The sequence below is a fragment of the Dipodomys spectabilis genome, unplaced genomic scaffold (assembly GCF_019054845.1).
Source record: "Dipodomys spectabilis isolate Male_0828 unplaced genomic scaffold, ASM1905484v1 ptg000039l, whole genome shotgun sequence".
NCBI lineage: Eukaryota > Metazoa > Chordata > Mammalia > Rodentia > Heteromyidae > Dipodomys > Dipodomys spectabilis.
In genome coordinates this window covers 756,581-778,459 of record NW_024870716.1, presented here as the reverse complement: position 1 = coordinate 778,459, position 21,879 = coordinate 756,581, and the positions used below count along the sequence as shown (strand labels likewise).

The following is a 21,879-nucleotide window of genomic DNA, read 5'->3' as shown; positions in this document are numbered from 1 at the left end:
AGGCAAGCGCTCTACCACTGAGCCACCTTCCCAGCCCTAGCACCTTGATCTTAAAGTTCTCAGCCTCCAGAGTTGGGAGAAACAAAATGCTGTTGCTTTTAAGCTATGCAATTTATAATTTTGTTATAGCAGCCCAAGAAGACTAAAACAGCCAGAAACAGGAGTGCTAAATGCCAAGAGAAACATACAAATATCCAAGTGTTACCAATAGGTAACGTGACACATAAAGCACATATGCTATATGCTATGTTTTAGAAAGAAAAGGGAAAAAGAACATGTTATTCATATTTGATTTTGTATAACAAAACTCTAGAGAGCCTGAATGTGGTGACACATACCTATAATCTCAGCACTTAGAAAGTAGAGGCAGGGTGATCACAGAGTTTGAGGCTAGCCTAGTCTATAGAAAGAGCCTGTCTCAAAAAAAAGGTAAGAGGCTGCCTATAATCCTAGTTACTTGGGAAGCTGGGATCTGAGGATCATGGTTCAAAGCCAGTGTAGGCAGGAACATTCATGAGACTCTTATCTCCAGTTTACCACTAGAAAACCACAAATGGACCCGTGGCTTAAGTGGTAGAGCACTAGCCTTGAGCAAAAAAGCTCAGGGATGGAACCTAAATTCTGAGTTCAGGACTGGGGCTGGGGGGAGAAAGATTGGGGAGGGGGAAGAGGTGTGAAGAAGGTAAGGGTGTAGTTCAGTAGTAGAGTGCTTGGCTAGCACTCATAAGGCCAGTGTTTGATCATCAGCAGTGAATAAAAAACAACTCTGGAGGAATATATGAGCAATTGTCTATGGGGAAAGAAGGGAATGGAGGGGAGAGTAAGGTTCTTATAAAAGTCATTTTGAATTTTTTCCCCTGGGGCCTCATGTTTGCTAGGCAAGTGTTCTACCATTTGAGCTATACTCCTTCATTCTGATTTTTTTGGGGGGAGGTTGGGGCTTAAACTCAGGGCCTAACAATTGATAGGCTCATACTATAACTTTTTGTTGAGATTTTTTGGGAGATGGAATCTAGTGGACTTTTCTGCCCAAGTTGGCTTTAAACTTTGATTCTCACAGGTAAGTCACTAGTTCCTGGCTCATTTTGATTTTTTTTTTTTTGCCAGTCCTGAGACTTCAACTCTGGGCATAGGCTCTGTCTCTGAGCTTTTTTTTTTGCTCAAGGTGAGCGCTCTACCACTTGAGCCACAGTGCCACTCTGGCTTTTTAGTAGTTTATTGGAGATTAAGAGTCTCACAGAGTTTCCTGCCCAGGCTAGCTTCGAACCTTGAAACTAAGACCTCAGCTTCCTGAGTAGCTAGGATTACAGGAGTGAACCACTGGTGCCCAGCTTTCATTTTGATTTTTCAACTTTGTTTTTTTGTTTTTTTTTTGTTTGGTCGGTCGTGGGGCTTGAATTCTGGGCCTGGGCGCTGTCCCTCAGCTCTTCAGCTCAAGGCAAGCGCTCTACCACTTGAGCTACAGCTCCACTTCTGGTTTTTTGGTGGTTTATTGGAGATAGGAGTCTCACAGTCTCTCCTGCCCGGGCTGGCTTTGAACCGCGATCCTCAGATCTCAGCCTCCTGAGTAGCTAGGATTACAGGCGTGAGCCACCAGCGCCCGGCTGATTTTTCAACTTTGCAAAACTATAGTAGTGAAACTAAAATCTTTTTTCCCAAGTACTGGGATTTGGGTGTAAACTCATCTCTACCACTTGAGCCACACTCTCACCCATTTTGCTTTTAGTTATTTTTCAAATAGGTCTCATGTTTATGTGTGGGCTGGCTTGGACTGGAATCCTTCTTTTTATGCTGGGATGATACATGTTCATCATCACGCCAGGCTTTTATTGGTTAAGATGAAGATCTCACTAACTTTTTGCTTAGGCTGGCCCCAAACTTCGATCTTCCCAGTCTCCCCATCTTGAGTAACTGGAACTATAAATATGAGCCACTGTGCCCTGAAGTGGGTAGAGAGAACTTTAAATTGGGTATGATGGTGCATGCTTATAATCCCAGCACTCTGAATGCTGAGGCAGAAAGTCATTATTATGTTCGAGGCCAGCCTGGCTACATATTAAGATCCTGTCTTCAAAAAGAACCAGTGAGGGTTGGGAATGTAGCTTAGTGGTAGAGTACTTGCCTTGCATTCATGAAGTCCTAGGTTCAATCCTCAGTACCACATACACAGAAAAAGCTGGAAGTGGTGCTGGGGCTCAAGTGGTAGAGCACTAGCCTTGAGCACAGAAGGGCTCAGGGACAGAGCCCACGCCCTGAGTTCAAGCCTCAAAGAAACAAAACAAAAAAACCTTTTAGAAGGGAACTGTGGATGCATTTCAGTGGTAGAGTGCTTTTACCTAGCATAAATGAGATCCTAAGTTCAATGACTAGCACTGCAAAAAACAAAACAAACAAAACTCTCAAACTACTTATAGTGCTTTTCTTCTCTCCTTCTTAGTTTGTGGATGTGTTGTTCTGGTTTGTCTGAGACAAAATCTCCTTATGTATCCCAAACTGGCATAAAACTTGAAATCCTTCCCTCTCAGACTCCAGAGCACTGGGATTACAGGTATGCACCACCATACGTGACTGCTCAGCATCCTAAAACTCCTCTTTGCTATGGTCATCTACCCTCTTCCTGGGGGCAGGGACCATTTTCTAGGACAAGGTAGCAGGTGAGGTGGTCTGGCCAGATGAATGTGGGGTCTTAGACCACAGGACACCAATGCCTTTCACTTCCCTAGGGCTAAGGCAGAGGCCCTAGACCTCCAGGCTGTAGTGTAAGCCCAGAAGTCACTCAGGGACACCTTTTTTTGGGGGGGGGGTAGGGCTAGGAATTGAACCCCGAGTGTCAAACATCCTAGGCAACTATGAAGCTACATCCCTAGCCCATCCATGTCCATCTCTGCCTATGTAAGAGCTCTTTTCTGTCTGGACTCCTGGGAAGGGGGCAAAATCTAGTCAAGAGCAGAAATAGGAGAAACAAATACCTCCCAAGCTGAGGGTTAGAGGGAGGAGGCTGGGCAAGGGGAGAGTTCAGAGCAGATGGGGGTAAGGGGAGCAAACTACTGCTACAAGCAGGTTCTGGGGGTGTCTCAACAGATCCCTGCACAAAGGGCCCAATTATAGCCTGCACATTGAGAGCCAAGTTGGGGTGAGGTGAATCAGCCCCTTAGAAATCAAGGGCCACACCCCAGGAGTTTTATTTTAGGGTCCCTCACAGCCCTGTTTAGGGAAAGAATGTCATCAATCACTCCCTCAGAGAATCAAGATCAGAAGCAAATTTAGACTGGGACTCAACACCTAAGTGGCACATAAACTTTATAGGCAATCACAGGAGTGTGATATGGGGTCTTCTCTCAAGTGAAAGTAATTATAATTATTTTTTTTCAGCGTTGGAGATCAAACTTGGGACCTTTCACATGTTAGGCAAGTGTTTGTTTTATCATTGAGCCACACCCCAGTTCTGTAAATTTATTTAATATATAAAGTAAAAAGTTCAGTGAAAACTGTAGAACCCCCATAGCTTAAGGACCAGTATAAAGCTAAGAGTGTTGGGCCCGCCTGGGCTCTTCTCAGCAGCTGCTAGGTTTTTAGAAATCAGTAATAACAGCAATGATAATTCACCTTAATAACACCTTGGTCTCTCTGGGCCTCTTTCATCTACGTAACTCCCAGAGCTGAAAAAACCGTAATTATGGAGCAGGTACCACACCCCAGTGATGAGGTGTTATTAATCCATGAGCACTGGCTGGGAAACTGAGGCTCAAGGAGGAGTACACCTCACCTGGTGCAGAGGACCTAGGTACCAAGGGCTGCTGAACAATGGGAAACTGGAGGTGCTGGCTGCATACCTTCAATGTTTTGGGGAAATACTGAAGACAGGGAAACTCATTCAAGACATGGGTTTGGAGTGAAGATGAGGAAGGAGCTGGCTATATGTCCCAAACACTCTCTCTGGACTTCAGGAGGTTTGGTGGGCAGCCCTGGCTAGGAATCAGGGCCTCTGTATTGGAGCCCCTGAATCACCCTTCCTTAGTGTGGCTGATGGCTGATGGCAGGCTGATGGCTGCCTGGGCACCTCCTGCTTTCTGGAGTGCATTCAGGCACCACAGAGTGTGAGCTCCGCCCTCCAGAGCTCTGGGCCCCAGGCACAGACCAAGAGGAGAGAATGGGGGAGGGCATCTTATAGCTTTGTGGGGAGGATCCCCATTAAGAACACATCAAGAGGTAGGGGAGCCAAGTGCCAGTGGCTCATGCCTGTAATACTTGGGAGGCGGAGATCTGAGGATCACAGAAACCAGCCTGGGTAGGAAAGTCCAAGAGACTCTTATCTCCAATTAACCAGGAAAAAAACAGAAATGGAGGTATGGCTCAAGTGATAGAATACTAGCTTTGAGCAACAAAACTCAGGAACAGTCCCTTGACTTTGAGTTCAAGCCCTAGTACTGGCACCAAAAAGAAAAAGAAAAAGAAAAAGAAGGGGCTGGGAAGGTGGCTCAGTGGTAGAGCACTTGCCTTGCATGCATGAGGCCCTGGGTTCAATTCCTCAGCACCACATAAGCAAAAAGAAAAAAAAAAGCCGGAAGTGGCGCTGTGGCTCAAGTGGCAGAGCGCTAGCCTTGAGCTGAAGAGCTGAGGGACAGCGCCCAGGCCCAGAGTTCAGGCCCCACGACTGGACCCCCCCCCAAAAAAAAAAAAAAAAGAAAAAGGAAAAGTAGAGAGATTAGGGATGTGATAGAGTGGTTTGCCTCACATACAGAGGCCCTAGATACCATGCCTAGGACATTAGGAATAAAAAAACATCATCAGGAGGCTGCTTTTTGGGACCTAAGCTCATATCTGCAGCCCCCATCCATCTCTGGCACTGATCCTAATGCAATCCTTTCCACACAACCTAGTCACTGCTGCAGAAAGCCTGCATAGGAAGCCCAGCTGACTTATGCTGTCCAAGACGGGCAGGGGAGTCACAGAAGCCTAAAAATCTTTTTCTAGTGACCATGGAAGGAAGCAACAGAGAGCAAACGGTATGGCACGGCCCCTGCAGATACACCCACGGCCTGTCGTGAGCCAAGTTCCATGCAGATGCTGAAAACAGACAAAAGCTCCAACACAGGGAACATAGACGGGACAAGCCAGGCAGCAAAAAATGACCTTGTCCTCTAGCCCTCAAGATAGTGTCTAAAGGAAGATATAAAGGAAATTTTTCTTTAGCAGGTGAGATAGTTAACCAGAATTCCTACAGTGCTGGGTTAACTGACCTAGAGGGGAACATGAGTTAACACTCTAACCTTCTAAAGGCCAGCTTCTTGCAATCTAGGTTCAAGAACTGACCCTGTCAGCTTTAAATACAATGTGGCTCCCTCTGGGCCTTAAATGCAATATGGCTCCCTGATAAATGAAAAATTTAAATAGAATGCAACCATGTAAAACTAGATCAGTGGCAGGAGCCTAGTCTGACACTCACCACCACATGAATCACTTCCCCCTCAAGGACTTCAGTTTCCCCATTTTTAACATGAGGGTTTTGAACTAGACTGTCTCTAGGATTCCTTCCAGCCTGTGGAAGCTCCACGTTGTTTTGATGTGGTGGCAGATCTCTCGATTGATTTACATAAATTTGCATGTTCAATCAGAAATCCTAAACTCCAAGTATAGAAAATCCAATCAGTCCATTAGTGCAGCCAGACAGGCTAGAAGAGCCTGCCAGGTTTGGGTGAGGGTTGTCAAAACTGCCTGTGGTAGTAATGGTGACTTGAGGGAAGGAGGTGGGTGCAGCAGAAGTGAAAAAGGGCATCTGTTCAGAGGACTGATGGGCCAGGGACCCTGCTTCAGCTGTCCTAGCTCCTTCTGCTTCTAACGGGGCCTCTGGCTGGCCAGCCTCAGAGCCACACCCCAAGACAGAACAGCAGCTTCTGCCTAGCAACAGCTGCATCCTTCACTCTGACAGGGACTCCACCATTAGCCACTTTCTGGGAAAGTGACCTCCCTGGGAGCTTCCATTATCCATTTCAAGGGCTCACAACAGTGAGAGGGGTTTCTTAGGCTCTATGCTAGATATGTCTTGCTGCAGATTTAGCTATATAGGGCAACAGGGTCTGTGGCAAAGAGCTCGTCAGGCCCAGGAGAGCCTGCAGAGGGCAAAGCAATGCAGAAGAATGAGCCTCACATCCCAGGGCCTCTCTTAACCACCACCTCTCCTTCAACACCCCCTTTACCTGGGAGACCAAAGCTGAGAACAAACAAGAGCATAAGGCCTTCTGGCTCCTGGGCTGGAAAGCAAGTTTCAACCTGGAGAACCTAACTCCTCAGAAGCCCTACCTAACTGCCAGGAGGGAAGGGGGCTGGGAAAGAAAGTGGGTGAGGGCAGCTGGGGAGATTCCTTTAGTCTGTTGCCTGAGAGCTAGGGCTCTGAGCATAGAGGTAAGGTGGGTAGGACCAGGGGGTGGGATGGGCAGCAGCAGTGGGGCCCTCCTTGTTCTCTTCCCACAACAGGGTGGATGAGTGTGCTGGGCTCCCTGGCGCAGATCCTAAAACAAGTCCCAACAGCTGAGATCCAAACTGTCTCCTGGGAATCTGCTTACCCCCGCTGGCCCTTGGCTGCCTCCTCCTCTCTCAACTCCTCCCCTAACACTCAACTCAAAGACTAGTCCAGCCAGGATGTCTCACCAGAGGCCTTGATGGGTGGGCCAAGCCCAAGCCAGCCAGAGTTCATATCCCAAGGCGTCAGGGATGAGCAGAACAATGATTTGTTCTTAGGCAGGAAAAGAAGTTTTGCTTCTCTCTACCACAAGTTATAATATTAAGAAAGTGTGACCCAATACTTTTTCTCTTTAAATGGAGCTGCCCTAAGCCGGGTTCCTGCTAGTCAGGAGGCTGAGATTTGAGGACTGTGGTTCAAAGCCAGCCCAGGCAGGAAAGTCTGTGAGACTCCTATCTCTAGTTAACCACCAGAAATCTGTTAAGTGGCACTGTGGCTCAAAGTGTGCAAGGTGCCTTAGCAAAAGAGCTCAGGGACAGCACCCAGGCCCTGAGTTCAAGACCCATGACCAACCAACCAAAAAAAAAAAAAAAAAGAGAGAAACTGCCAGTGCGCTATTCTCTCTTCTACAGTTATGTACCAGTGGAACCATTCAATGTTAAAATATGGATATTTTAGAGCTTTCTAGTCCAACTGTTTTTTTGCTTTGTCTTGTTTTGTCTTTTTTGTTTTTCCTGGTGGTACTCAGGTCTCATGCTTGCTAAGCAGGAGTTCCACCACTTGAGCCACAGCTCCAACTATTTGGCTTTGCTTTTTTCAGATAAGGTCTTGACATTGACCTACTGGCCTCTAACCTGCATCCTCCTAGCCTCTAACCTGCATCCTCCTAATCTCTACCTTCTGAGTAGCTGAGTTACAGGGGAGAGCAACTATTCCTGCCTCTAGAACCTAATGCTGGTTTAGAAATAAAAAGAAACTAAGATCCAGAGCAGCAAACTGCCTTGGCCAAGGTCACACAGCAAGCTAGGCAAAGCATGGGACCAGGGCTTCTCATTTTCAATCTAATACTGACACAGGTTTCCACCTGCTTACCAAGAACTACCTTGTTCTCTGCAGCACAGGACATTAATTATCTCAGTAATCAGCTATAAGGATGCTGGAGGACTGAAAACACAGGGACCACACAATGAAAAACTTAAGTACCTAATAATTCCTCTTCAAAATACACTTCGAGGTTTCTTTGAGACAAAAAAAATACACTAATTCTGCTGGGTGCCGGTGGCAACTCAGGAGAATGAGATCTGAGGATTGTGGTTCAAAGCCAGCCCAGGCAGGAAAGTCCAAGAGACTCTTATCTCCAATTAACCACCAGAAAACCGGAAGTGGCGCTGTGGCTCAAGTGGTAGAGTGCTTGCTTTGCGCTTAAGAGCTCAGGGACAGTGCTCAGGCTCAGAGTTCAAGCCCCACGACCGACCAAACAACAACAACAAAAACAACCCCACAACAAAAAACAAAAAACTAGTCCTAGATCTTTCTTAGGAAAGGAGGGAGAACTGATTGGAGAGGTGAAGTTTGTGCCTTCCTCTGATCACACAAGGGGATTCAGAAAGCCAGCTGGCATGTCTGTAAGAAAGGGTCTACAACAAGGCAATTGGGGTGCCTTCATTATACCTAAGCAAATTAATCATACAGTAATTAGATATGACTCCTTCTCCACCATCCCCCAAGACCACTTCTGTCCCAGGCCTTTGCCTCCAACCACTTTCTCTGGCTGACAATTGTGCTTAACACTAGGACTTATGGAGAAGGGGAAGAAGTAGCAGGGAGAGAATGAGAGATTACATTTTAAGTCAGGGGACCCCTGACTCGCTAGAAAGGGAAGGCCTATAAGCAGCAGCTGGGCAGGCTGGGTGGGCTTGGCTGATCCAGTCTGAGCAGCCTGGAAAACCAGGCTTGTGGGAAGTGAGGGCCGTCTGAACCCTTGGGGTAGTGCCAGGGCTGGAGAGACCAGGGGGCTGCTTTGGGTTCAGAATAACTACAGGATAGCTAGAGTTTGCACAGCCTTCCTCTGAGGCAGGCCAAACCAGGGGAGTGTCAGGCACAGATAAATTCTCTGCATTCTTCTGGCACCGCAGTCAGGACCCGAAGAGCCTTTGCTGCCGTCGCTGCCCTGTCCCTACCCTACTCTAGTCCAATCCTTCTTCCTCCCTTAGTCTTCAATGTAGAGCTCCAGGAACTCCCTCCTTCCCGCAGCCCCTGCAAGACTGTGAAGGGCTGCTTCCCTGGCTCGGGTCTTCCGCCTCTCCCCGCCTTCCCCACGCCCTACAGCCCCGGGCCACTGGGACTGGATGGAGTGCGCCGAGAAGCCCCAGGCTTGGCTCCGCGCCTGCGCTTGGAGGACTCTCCCTCCCCCCCCCCCCCCCATCCAGCACCGCTAAGCGGCACCCGGACAGTGGGTGCGGGTGGGGTGAGATGCGCAGCTGGGGCAAGGTCAGTGCTTTCAAAGAGCGAGGGAGACCGGCCACCGGAACATCCCCCACTCCCGAAAGTTTCCCTTCCGGGGCCAACGAGTGTGCGCGAGGATGGCGCAGGGGGCGGGGGGGGTGTGGGGCGGGGGTGGACAGAGTCGCCACCAAGACCACCCCCCCCACCCCTCCTCCGAGAGTGCGGCAGGAAGGATGGGGAGGCAATGAGGTGCGGGCCGGAAGCCTTGACGCCCTTTTGGAACCAGGCTGCCACAAGAGCCTTACCCTCCCCAACACCCCTCCGCCTCGCGCCCAGAGCCTACAGACCACCCCAGCTCACTGCTCTTTAAATCCCAAATAAGACTAGAACTCACCGAAATCAGATGTCGAGCTGGGCCAGGACAGGCCGAATCTGCTGGGTCCATGGCCGCGGCTCGGGGGCGAGAACGGCGAGGAGGGGGGGGCAGAGAAAGGGGGGTACCGGAGCCGCCTCTTGGATGTCAAGGCTTTAAAGGGGCCAGTGAGCCCCGCCCCTCACATAGACCGCGCCCCCTCATCCAGCGTAGCCAATCCGAGCTCACTCTGCATACGCGCCCCTCCCATCATCGTCCAGATGTTCCCAGGACGAGCGCTAAGTCTGCCCGGCCGGCGCGCGCCGCTTCCGCCTGAGTGGGAAGGGCTTCCCCTCCCCCTCCCTGTGGAGAAACCTCCCCAGGCCTGGCCCGGCCCAGTAAACCTCCCCAGTGCCCCGGTTGGCGACGCCCAGCTAGGCTCAGCAGGGGTGGAGCGGGGGGAGTCTAGAGCCGTGAAAGCTAGGTACACCCCGACCCACGAGCATGCGCGTCTGCTTCAGTGGGGTTGGGCTTGCACGTGTATATGTAGTTGTGAGCGTTGGTGTTTGGTTTGCCTTCCTGCATACGTGTTGGGTGTAAATCCATGGGAAGCGGCTTGAGTGCTTTCGTGGCCTTAAATGCTCCCGCCTACCTAGCCATCTGGAAAACGGCTCTAGGAACAGGCTCCGCTTACCAGAATGCTGAGCTGGCCGTTTTCTCACTGGGAAATTAGTGTAGAAAAAAGATACAGCCTTGTTTTGGCCACTCACTATCTCAAGAACACCAGTTCAAACCACCTGCTTGAAGAAGCAAGGTAAACTAAGCTACTTAGAGCCCTATTCAATACCATTTTCATTGGTCCTTAAACATCAGTTTGCCCTTGTCTGGAGTCTTTACAATCCTCACAACAGGCACTGAACTGACTGGCCCAGATATGAGGTTATGAACTGAGTTCTGCAGGGGAATAGAAAGGCATCCTCACAGTGTCTGCCTGTTTTTAATTAAAATTGCTTCTGTTGCAGGTATACACAGGGCGTGACTTAAAGGATCATGTTAGGGGCTGGGAAAGTGGCTCAGTGGTAAGAGCACTTGCCTTGCATGCTCAAGGCCCTGAGTTCGATTTCTCAGTACCACATAAGCAAAAAGAAAAAAGCTGAAAGTGGATCTGTGGCTCAAGTGGTAGAGTGCTAGCCTTGAACTGAAGAGCTGAGGGACAGTGCTCAGGCACAGAGTTCACGCCCCCCCTCCAAAAAAAAAAAAAAAAAAAAAAAGGATCATGTTAGTCCAATAAAGGAACATAAAAACAGAGGAAGCATAGATTGCTCAGATTGATTATGATTAAGAGTTGCTCTCTGGAGGAAGTTTTTTATTTAAAATGTGAAGTACACAGAGAACTTGAATAGGAAAGAGGCAGGATAAGGATAAGAAATTACCTGACTGGACAGTGAGCAGATCACCTTAGTATAGGGTGGAAAGTGGGAAAAGTTAATGCAGGAGCTTTTGTATGATATCAGAATGGGAAAATGGATGATAGATGAGAAAAGGGGTTATTTTTTTTCTGGCCTTGAACTCAGGTTCTGCTTGCTATAGCCTCCCAAGTGCTGGGATTACTGGTTGTGCCACCATACCCATCAGTTTATTTTGTGCATGCAGACAGGTGCTTCACCACAAAGCAACATCCCAGCCCTTCTTTTTTATCTTTTTAACCGTATATAGATAGTGACAACTTTAGATAGATAGTGACAACATAGGAACCAGATAGCATTTTTTTTCCTGGTCTTGGGGATTGAATTTAGGGCCTGCGTGCTGTCCCTGAGCTCTTTTGCTCAAGGCTAGTGCTCTATCACTTTCATCCACAGCTCCATTTCCGGTTTTCAGGAAATAAATGTCTCATAAGACATAAGTGTCTTAGAGACTTGCTTGCTCAGTCTGGCGTTGAACTGGGATCCTCAGATTTCAGCTTTCTGAGTAGTTAGGATTACAGGCATGAGCCACCAGTGCCTGGCTCAAAATTTGTTTGATATCAATGGGCTAGTCCTGGGAATATAACAAAAATTAGACATGTTCCTTCCTTCAAAGAGCTTAGAAGTTCAATATGTGTCAGATGCATTCCTAAGCTTTTGGGTGGATAATCTTAAGTCTTCCAGGCATTTCTTTTTTTGGATGTTCCCAAGTAACTGGATTTTTAGAAGCAAACAGAGCATCTAGATATTTTACATCTTCATTCAGATGTTTATTAAACTCTTGTTCAATAAACACAGCTAGAGCATCTGCACTTTCAGAGCAAGTCCCTTACTTGAAAAGCTCTTGTAAACTTGATGGTTTTATTTATTTTTTTGCTGGTCATGGGGCCTGAACTCTGGGCCTGGGCACTGTCCCTCAGCTCTTCAGCTCAAGGCTAGCGCTTTACCACTTGAACCATAGTGCCACTTCTGGCTTTTTCTGCTTATGTGGTGCTGAGGGTGCTGAGGAATTGAACCCAGGGCTTCCTGCATGCGAAGCAAGCACTCTACCACTGAGCCACCTTCTCAGCTCAACTTGATGGTTTTAACATTCAGTTTGGCAGATTCTTTTCTTCTTCTTCCTCCTCATCTTCTTTTTTATGATACTGGAGTTTGAACTCTTGGTCTTGTACTTGTTGGATAGGCAATCTGAGCCACTCTTATTATCATCTCAGATTTTTTTTTAATTTTTATTTTTTATTGTGAAAATACTATAGAGGGGTTACAATTAGATGGGCAAGATAATGAGTACATTTCTTATCAAGCATTGTAGCCTCCTCCTTTGTTTCCCCTTCCCATCCCTTCCCAGCCTGCCCCCGCCCCCCCCTCATCTCAGATTTTGACTTTTGTTGTTGTTGTTGGTTGTGGGGCTTGAACTCTGATCCTGGGCAATGTCCCTGAGCTCCTCAACTCAAGGCTAGTGCTCTAACACTTTGAGCCACAGTGCCACTTTCGGTTTTCTGGTGGTGACCTGGAGATAAGTCTCATGGACTCTCCTGCCTGGGCTGGCTTTGAACCTTGATCCTAAGATCTCAGTCTCCCTCCTGAGTAACTAAGATTACAGGTGTTAGCCACTGGCACCTGGCTGATTTAGCCTTTTTTAAAAAAATGTTTCACAACCTTTATATTCTTTCTCTCATATTATTTCTCTCTTTCTTTGTTTCCCTGTCTGGAAGTATAAGAGTTTGAACTTAAGGACTCCTGCTTGCTGGGCAAACCTTCATCTTAGTGACAACAGATGTTCTATCATCTTTTTCAGTGTAGATGTTCTATCATCTTTTTCAGTGTTTGTTAAGACACTTTTTTAGAGCTATTATCCACTTAAAATTATTAAAAATTAGAAGTCCCCATCAGATAATCCTAGCTACTCAGCAAGTTGAGATCTGAGGATCATGGTTTGAAACTAGCCTAGACAGAAAAATTCCAATGAGACTCTAATCTCCAATTAACCATTCAAAAAACAGAAGTGGTGATGTGGTTCAAGTAGCAGAGTGCTGGCCTTGAGCACAAAGAGGCTCAGGGACAGCACCCAGGCCCTGAGTTCAAGTCCTACAACTGACCAAAAGGAAACAAACAAACAAACAAAAACATGTAAGTCCCAAAGTTACTTCTTTATCCTTGATATGCACCAATAATCACACATTGTCCTTTGTAATAGTTACAAAAAACAAGCTAGCCCTCTTAGGTGTCTGGAATTGTAAGATGTTAGCAACAAACCAGTTTAGTGGTCTGGTCTATGTATGAATGTAGTGCTTATGACATACTGGTAGATGACCTCAAAAAACCACTCCCTTGCTGCTCACATTAGTACTTGAATGAGGTTCCCACTTCAGTTTACTATGTGGTCATCAACTCAATGATGGAGCATCTTCACTTCTCAAAAGCTGATAGTATACCCATTTAGCCATTGTGCTACACTGGTGTGGCTAAGCTGGCCTAAGTTTAGAACTCCTGACAGCAGCTGGCCAGGTCAAACCTCTAGAAACATTCTAATTTAGCTGTTCTTCAGGCTGGATTAACTCCTAAGCATATTTTAATGTCTTCCTAGTCAGTAAGGGGAAGGAGTTTGTTAACTCAATAGGTTGTTATTACCAGTGGTTAATTCTACTCAAGACAATCATATTTCTTAGATTCCAATAGCAATGCTAATATAAGCTTTGAAATCTCTTACTTGGCACAGGTATTATAGATCCATCAGATCCATGGACCCCCTTTTCTACTCCTGATGAATTGAAGGCATTTTATTGAGCCTTAATTCTGTATTAGGTAATGTTCACATGGTATTAGGCAAGTGATATGGAATATATATGGAATATGATTGGAAAGGCAAACTGTGAAGATCATGCTTTATCTAAGGGCAGTGCAGACCCCCTGAACGGATTTAAGTAGGGGTGCTGGTGAAGTGGCATATTCAGTTTTGCATTTTTGGAAAAGATCATTGGTAGTTACAGTGTAGAATAGAGAAAGCAAGACTGAAGTCAGGGACACAGACAGAAAAAATTTCTAGAAGTTGTATGAAATGGAATAGGAAAGTGATAGAGGTGATAGACCAATGACTTTCAGCAATAAATAATAGTAACATCAATAGAGCTTTGGACTGTGAAGAAAAAGCTAAGCCAAGGCCTCCGGTTTGGGTACTTTGCAGATGGTAGGACCACTCACTGAAGTCCAAAATGCTGGAGGAAGTGTAAGTTTGGGAGATAATATGCTCACTTTCACAATGATTGTCCTCATCATGCATGGAGGACATCCAAGTAGAAATGTGTCCCCAAGAGATCAGAGCTTCCCAATTATTGTGCCTCAGAGTTAATGAGAATGGGAATATTCAGCTCTGTAACCACTGTAATCACTGAGACCACCAAAAATTTGCTTCATTTCCAACAGTTCCATATCTCTTTCTCCCAACACTGCTTCCTTTAAAATGCTCTGCATAGCCAAGTGCCAGTAGCTCATGCCTGTAATCCTAGTGACTCAGGAGGCTGAGATCTGAGGATAATTGTTCAAAGCCAGCCTGGGCAGGAAAGTCTATGAGATTATTATCTCCAATTAATCACCAAGAAGCTGGAAGTAGAGTTATGGCTTAAGTGCTAGAGTGTCAGCCTTGAGTGAAAAAGCTCAGGGATGGCTTCCAAGCTTCAAGTTAAAACCACAGGACTGGCACCAAAAAAGAAAAAGAAAAAGCAGCTCTGTAACACTGAATCTGAGTTCCTTATTACTTCCTTACTGAAAGCAAATTATTGGACACAATAAAATGTGTGTTTTTAGAGACATTTCTGTTCTAAACCTTTGGTCTAAAGGCCCTAAATACAGCCTTTAGCACATATATAGTGCCATAAGAAGGTAAGTAGTAGCACCTTACTTTTGTTTAACACTAGTCTGTGAAAATACCTTTACATTCTTTAGGTCATTTGGACATAGGTAAAGAAAGGTGTTATTTCAGTTGTACAGAACGTTTCCTGCAGGGCAGGAAATGGATTAAAAGGTAGGTGACAAAATTAAAAAATAAATAAATAAGTAAGCAAGCAGGCAAGCCAGGCACCAGTGGCTCATGCCTATAATCCTAGCTACTCAGGAGGCTGAGATCTGAGGATTAAAGTTCAAAGCCAGCCCAAGCAGGGAAGTCTATGAGACTCTTTTTTTTTTTTTTTTTTTTTTGGGTCCAGTCCTGGGGCCTGAACTCTGGGCCTGGGCACTATCCCTCAGCTCTTCAGCTCAAGTCTAGTGCTCTACCACTTGAGCCACAGTGCCACTTCCGGCTTTTTTTTCTTTTTGCTTATGTGTTGCTGAGGAATCGAACCCAGGGCCTCATACAAGCAAGGCAAGTGCTCTACCACTGAGCCACCTTCCCAGTCCCCCATGAAATTCTTATCTCCCACAAACTACTTAAAAAAAAAAAGTGGTGGAGCTGTGGCTCCAAGGGTAGAGTGCTAGCCTTGAACAAAAAAGCTCAGGGACAGTGGTCAGGCTCTGAGTTCAAGACCCAGTTTTGGCACAGAAACAAAAAGACTCACACAGTAAATTTTATGTATACTTTACAACAAAGAAATGCATAACTTATTTTCAGATCCAAATCACTGTCTCTGGATTCATAATTAACATGTTAAAGACTTGTTTTTTTTGGTGGTGCTGGGGCTCAAACCCAGGGCTTTGCACATGCAAGCAGCCCTAAACATCTTCTAAATGAAAGTTAATGTATCTTTCTGGTATCTGTGACTGCTGTGCCACTAGGGCATGTTGGAGACTTTACTAGTCCTAGAAAAAATAAGATGCTCTTTCTACTAACTACTTCCAGCCAGTCCACTAACTCTTCATTATAGGACTGCATTGTAAGCCTCTGCCTTTATGGCAGGCCTAGCAAGTCCAGAAAATAACTACAGAAATCAGATCTGATTTAAGGAACCCAGGGAATGGATACTTTCTTAGGTTAGTATGATCTAAAGTATCACTAACCCCCAAGGGCTGGTAATATATAGCTCAATGGTAAATTATTTGCTCTTCACACATAAGACTGTAATTCTATCCCTAGCACAACAAAACAATAAACCACCTCCAAAAGAAGACCATTCCACTTCCCACAACCAGGATTCCAGTCTTAATGCCTAGCTCACTGCTCTATGGATTCATTTCCCCCGTAATTGTCCAAAACAACGACAAAGACACTGATTCTTTCCTTTGTATGCAGTGGACATTGTCCCAAAAAGCTTCTGCCAGGTTTTGAGGTGTCCTCACTGTTCCACAAATAACATAATTCCCAGTATAAAACCTTTTCAGTATCTCTTTTTTGATTTTCCTGTCTCTCCATCTCACTGCCTCCAGAACCCTAATCTTTTTTTTTTTTTTCTTCTTCCTTCAGTGATTCAGGGATTGGATGAGTATCTATGAAATAAATGCTTTGCCCGGAAGAGCAGAAGGCTTCGGTCCCAACTGGTGTTGCCAAAGCAGCATACTAATTCCATGCCATGGTCTTGGGTCAGGATCTGCACAATCTGATTGGCCATATCACCTCGGATGGTGAGGGAGCGGAAGTGGTCAAAATCATGGAGTCCCAGCTTCCGGAGGCGCCTTGCAGCTGCCCGGTAACACTTCCAGGGCTGTGGTTCTACAAGAAGATAGTGGCAGAGGGAGGAAAGGTGGCCCAGGAACTCCCATAGGCCATGGTCCCCGTGGTTCAGATGAATCCACATGGTTATAGACATGCAGAAACCAATGTCAAAAACTGAACGTCCAAACTGGCTTAAGAAAGAGTTCAAGAGAACCTTCCTGGTCCTTTGATTCATAAAGTCCAAGGTGATAAAAGTCAAGGCATCAGGAAAAGGACATTCTTTTTCAGCTCGTTCCACCAGGACTGGATCTATGTCACAACAGAGGAGGCGGAGTTCTCTGGAGGTATCTGAGCAGGTCTCCTGGTCACTTATGGAAAGGAAGTGTTTGTATAGAGCCACACTCAGATCCTAGAGGAATCCAAAAGAGCTTTGTCATTGCAGCTGTCAACCAGTGAGTTTAAGAGATATCTACCTGTCATCCTCTGAGCCTGTCTCTGAGCCTTAGAGGATGTGAGACTCCAAAAACAATAACCTAAGAAAGTTGCACAATTTTTCATAACCAGCCTTTCAGTGCCCTCCAGGGGTTACAGGCTGTAATGCATCATCTCTACATTTGACACTGATGGTACACTAGCTTGCTTGGCTGAAAGGTATAGTCTAGTGATGCAGCAAAGGACACTAGAGCAGTATTTTCCAGCTTAAGTCATATACTGGTAAAGTCATTATTTTTTTCGGAATATTTCAGACCCAAGGGAAAAGGAAAGGGGTCAAAAGCATAACCAATGTCCCTTAATAGGTGGAGAATAGCACAAACATCATCTTACAAAAAAACCAAAAACAAAAAACCCTGTTTCTTCAGATGTGTGGTCAGCAAAGCCTGAATTCCAAAAAGTTCCCACTCAGCCTCCACTCTAGTTTTCAATGTTACTGTCTTACGTACTTTACCATCTCCTTCTGGAGTCTCTCTGCTCCATAGCTGTCATTCATCAGTTATGAACGACCTGCTTCTAGTCAAACCCAGTGCTTTGTGATTTTCACTACCTTAGTGCCCTTTTGACTCTTAAAGAAGGTACTATCCCTTTTAGAAGTTTTTGCTTTCTATAACAATTATAACAACTCAAATTTATGCTGTGACTTTTCAAGGCATTTTCCTATTTATTACCTTTGCAAATGTTTGTGTAGGTGAAGAAAATGCACAATGAAAACCACCCAGGTTTCCAATAAGTATGGACAAATATGGCATAACCATTAAGATGGAATAATGACTGGGTATGGTGATGCATACCTGTAAAACCAGCTATTTTGGACACAGAGATAGGGAAGAGGGCAAAAGAGTTGAGATTTCATCTAAGTAGTAAACTAGACAAAACAGCATGTGCCTATAATCCCAGGTAGGTAGGTAGCCACAGGATAACAATATGAGGTCAGTCCTGAGCAAAACTACCGGATCCTACCTGAAAAATAAAACAAAAAAAAAGGGGGGGTGGGTTGGGGACATGACATAAATGGTAGAGTGCTTCTCTAGCAAGTTTAGACCCCAGTATCAACACACACACACACACACACACACACACACAGAGTTGGAATAATAATTAGCCTTCTCTCTCTCTCTCTCTCTCTCTCTCTTTGTACCATCCTAGGGCTTGGACTCAGGGCCTGACCACTGGCCCTGAGCTTTTTGCTCAAGGCTAGTGTTCTACCACTTAGCCATACTTTTACTTCTGGCTTTTTGGTGACTAATTGGAGCTAAGAGTCTCATAGACTTTCCTGCTGGCTCTAAATGGTGATCCTTGTATCTCAGCCTCCTGAGTAGTTAGGATTACAGATACGAGCCACAGTGCATGACCTAAATAGCAACTTAAAATGAGGGAAATGAAGAACTTATCAATTTGCCTTACTTCAGCATAATTCTCACAAAATATCTCCCTGAATAAAAGAACAAGCCACGAAGAAAACAGTGTGGCAAATTTTTATTTATATGAAGTCCAAAAGTGGGTAAAAATTAAACTACATAGGAAAGTAGTAAGCTATAAGAAAAGCAAGGAAATAGTAATAATAAAAGGGTTATTGTTACTTCTGGGCCAAGAGTGGAGTCTTCAGCCAGGTGCTGTATCTTAGCTACTCAGAAGACTAAGATCTGAGGATCAAGATTTGAAAGCTAGTCCAGGTAGAAAAGTTTGTGAGACTTTTATCTCTGATTAACCATCAAAAAGCCAGAACTGGAACTGCAGCTTAAGTTGCAGAGCACTAGCCTTGAGCAAAAGAGTTAAGGGACAGCGTGCACCCAGGCCCTGAGTTCAAGGGCACACGTGTGCACACTCACCCCCCCCCCCCCCACACACACAGGAGAGGTATCTTATAAACAGAAAAACACATACAAGGAACTTCTGAAGTACTGAGACTTATTTTATTTTTGATAGTGATCATAAATGTGTGTTTCATAAGTTATAAAGTACAGACTTAAGTTTTATGTACTTTTCTGTACGTATGAAATAGTTAAAAAAAAACAAAAACCTGCTGTATTTTAAGAAGTATGGTTCAGAGTCTAGTGACTTATTTGACCAATGTCATGTGGTTAGTACATGACAAGACTTAGGTCATATTAGGTTCCTTCCCCTATTCCCAGCTTTTCTAACATAAACGAACATCAACTGGAAGTACAGATGCTAATTTGATTGATATAGGGTAAGGACTAAGATTGTCTTTATTGGAGGCTAGAGACAGGTCTCAATATGCAGCCCAGGCTAACTTAGAACTACTATTTGTAAAAATAAAACATAAATGCTGGAATGTATACGACTAGTGCTCTAGAATTTACAAGTATCAGTGCTACACTGTGGTAAAAGGAAGACTTACAGCTGGATTTACCCTAAATTCTGGATGTGTTTTTTGCTATGCTGTCATCTCTTATATCCACAAGGGTTCCAGGATCCTTAAGGAAATGAAAAACTATGGATGCTCAAGTTCCTTATATAAAATAGTGTAATAGGGGCTGGGAAGGTGGCTCAGTGGTAGAGCGCTTGCCTTGCATGCCTGAGGCCCTGGGTTCGATTCCTCAGCACCCCATAAGCAAAAAGAAAAAAGCCAGAAGTGGCGCTGTGGCTCAAGTGGTAGAGCGCTAGCCTTGAGCTGAAGAGCTGAGGGACAGCGCCCAGGCCCAGAGTTCAGGCCCCACGACCGGACCCAAAAAAATAAAATAGTGTAATATTTGCAACAACAACAACAACAAAAAACCCAAACCCAAAACCAAACAAAACCCCTACACACACATCAACTATACTTTAATGTCCGGATTGCTTATAATACCTATGTGAACAGTGGTGACTGTATTATTTAGGGGATAATGACATGCTAGGTAAGCCTCAGGCAGCTCTCCATAATCTAAGATTATAGGTGAGATTTCGTACTTCTGTAGTATATCTAAGTGTTTACCAATAGCTGAGAGCCATTTTCCTATTTTATATGTGGTTTGACTACAATCATTTTATGTTTATGACTATTTTGCAGTAAGAGTGGCAAGGCCTCCTCTCCTTCACTCTTAAGAATGCTGTAGGGCTGGGAAGGTGGCTCAGTGGTAGAGTGCTTGCCTTGCACGCATAAGGCCCTGGATTTGATTCCTCAGCACCACATAAGCCAAAAAAGCCAGAAGTGGTGCTGTGGTATAACTGACCAAAAAAAAAAAAAAAAAAAAAATGCTGTATTTTCCTTCCCAATTCTTTTCACTGCCCTCCAAGTACAATATCAGTAATTGTGTGTGTGTGTGTGTGTGTGTGTGTGTGTGTGCTGGTACTGGGGCTTGAACTCAGGGTCTGGCACTGCCTCTTAGCTCTTTCACTCAAACCTAATGCTCTAGCTACAGCTCCACTTCTGGCTTTTTTTTTTTTTGTTATTGTTGTTGAGATTTAAAAATCTCACAGACTTTCCTGCCCAGGCTGGCTTCCAATTGTGATCCTCAGATTTCACGCTTCTGTGTAGCTAGGCATGAGCGACCAACACCTGTCTCTAACAATCATTTTTAAAGTAAATATGCACCAGTCTTCGGGGTCTGCCCTGACCTATGTAAGTATTAGCACACACGATCCTTAAATTCCAGGCATGATTCTGCCATCCCTGCCTCATCTCTCCCAGTGAACTAATTTTAGTTCCATCTTCCCATACGTGAATCCCCCAAAATTCCCCTTCCTTAGCAGGTGGCTAGCAACTGTGCCACAAGTCCACATAAAGAGACCCTCCTCCACCAGGGGGGTCTTTGGCTGAGACAGCCAGGCAATGGTGGCTTGCTGATACGTGTCATCCTAGTTGCTCAGGAGGCTGAGCTCTGAGGATCGCGGGTTGAAGCCAGCCCGGAGAAAGTGCGTGGGGCGCTCCAACTAAGCACCCCAAAGCCGGAAGTGGGGCTGTGGCTCAAGTGTGGTAGAACGCTCGCCTTGAGGAACAAAAAAAAGCGCAGGGACAGCCATCTGGGGCAAAACTTGGTGGTGTGGTGACCGGCCGCGGGGCTCCCACGCTCGGAGCCCTCCCCGTCACTCACCCCGGAGTTACACCCCACGTCGAGCCCCAGGATAGGCCTCGTCTCAGGACCCTCCTCGGGAGGGAAGAGCCGTCGAAGTAGCTCCGGAGGCAGAAGGCAAAGCCGCTGCTCCGGAGGGTGGAAGCGGGAATAGTGAGGGAAGTTTCCGAATGGGGCGGCCCCGGGTTCCAGAACTCGCGAATCCTCGGCCGCTTCGGGATCCTCAGCGCCCCCTCCCGCCAGCCTCGCGGAAGCCGCCATTAGCTTCAGTGCCGCCCGGCACCCGGCAGAACCGGAAGCCGGAAGCCTGCGGGTGGGCGGGACAGAGGCGCCTCGTGCGCCTGCGCTGAGCGGCGTGAGTGTGATAATTCTGCCGCCCGGGCGGAAGGCTTCCTTTCCCCGAGCGCTCCTACGGCAGGTTAGCCGCGTCATCTTCCTCCTCCAGGGAGAAAAATGAGCGCTCAGGTGGTCACTTGGGCGCCTGACGAGAGCAAGGAGTTTGTTGGTTGGTATTTGCACCCCCTTTCCTTCGTGCTGGGGATTGAACGCAGTGCATGCCATGCGGGACGCTGAACCGCACGAGCCACGCCCCCAGCCCTTTTCTTTGTATTTTGTTACCCAGACACAGTCTCGTGCTGGCCTCAAACTCATGTTCCTCCTGCCTCCACCTATCAAGCAGAGCTGATCTACCTGTGAGACGACTCCTTCCTTCCTTCCCCCCCCCCCCTTCTTCTTTCTTTCTTGGAGGTGGGTTGTAGGGAGGCTGGAGAAGAACTGAGCAATCATTCTGGACAGTTAGAAGTGTTAGAAATGCGGGCTGGGAAGGTAGCTCAGTGGTAGAGCGCTTGCCTTGCATGCCTGAGGCCCTGGGTTCAATTCCTCAGCACCACATAAGCAAAAAGAAAAAAGCCAGAAGTGGCGCTGTGGCTCAAGTGGTAGAGCGCTAGCCTTGAGCTGAAGAGCTGAGGGACAGCGCCCAGGCCCAGAGTTCAGGCCCCACGACTGGACCCAAAAAAAAAAGAAGTGTTAGAATGGTACACCACATCCAATATGGCCAGCTGAGTTGT

The 21,879-nt window shown here is 46.2% G+C and overlaps 2 protein-coding genes across 2 annotated transcripts in view; both read right to left on the bottom strand.

Moving 5' to 3' along the window:
- The window catches only part of Nckap5l (NCK associated protein 5 like), a 43,702-nt gene extending 34,266 nt beyond the window's left edge, over window positions 1–9,436 (bottom strand). The window contains exon 1 of the mRNA XM_042677752.1: window positions 9,300–9,436. The gene's annotated coding sequence lies outside the window, so the exon portion shown is untranslated. The remainder of the gene's footprint in view (window positions 1–9,299) is intronic.
- A 5,831-nt stretch (window positions 9,437–15,267) lies between these two features.
- Bcdin3d (BCDIN3 domain containing RNA methyltransferase) lies at window positions 15,268–21,091 on the bottom strand. The gene is made up of 2 exons (XM_042677618.1): window positions 20,834–21,091; window positions 15,268–16,710 (listed from the first exon to the last, which is right to left on the bottom strand). The coding sequence occupies exons 1-2, from the start codon at window positions 21,071–21,073 to the stop codon at window positions 16,117–16,119; spliced, it is 834 nt and encodes a 277-aa protein (XP_042533552.1). The 5' UTR covers window positions 21,074–21,091; the 3' UTR covers window positions 15,268–16,116.
- Window positions 21,092–21,879: the final 788 nt, after the last annotated feature.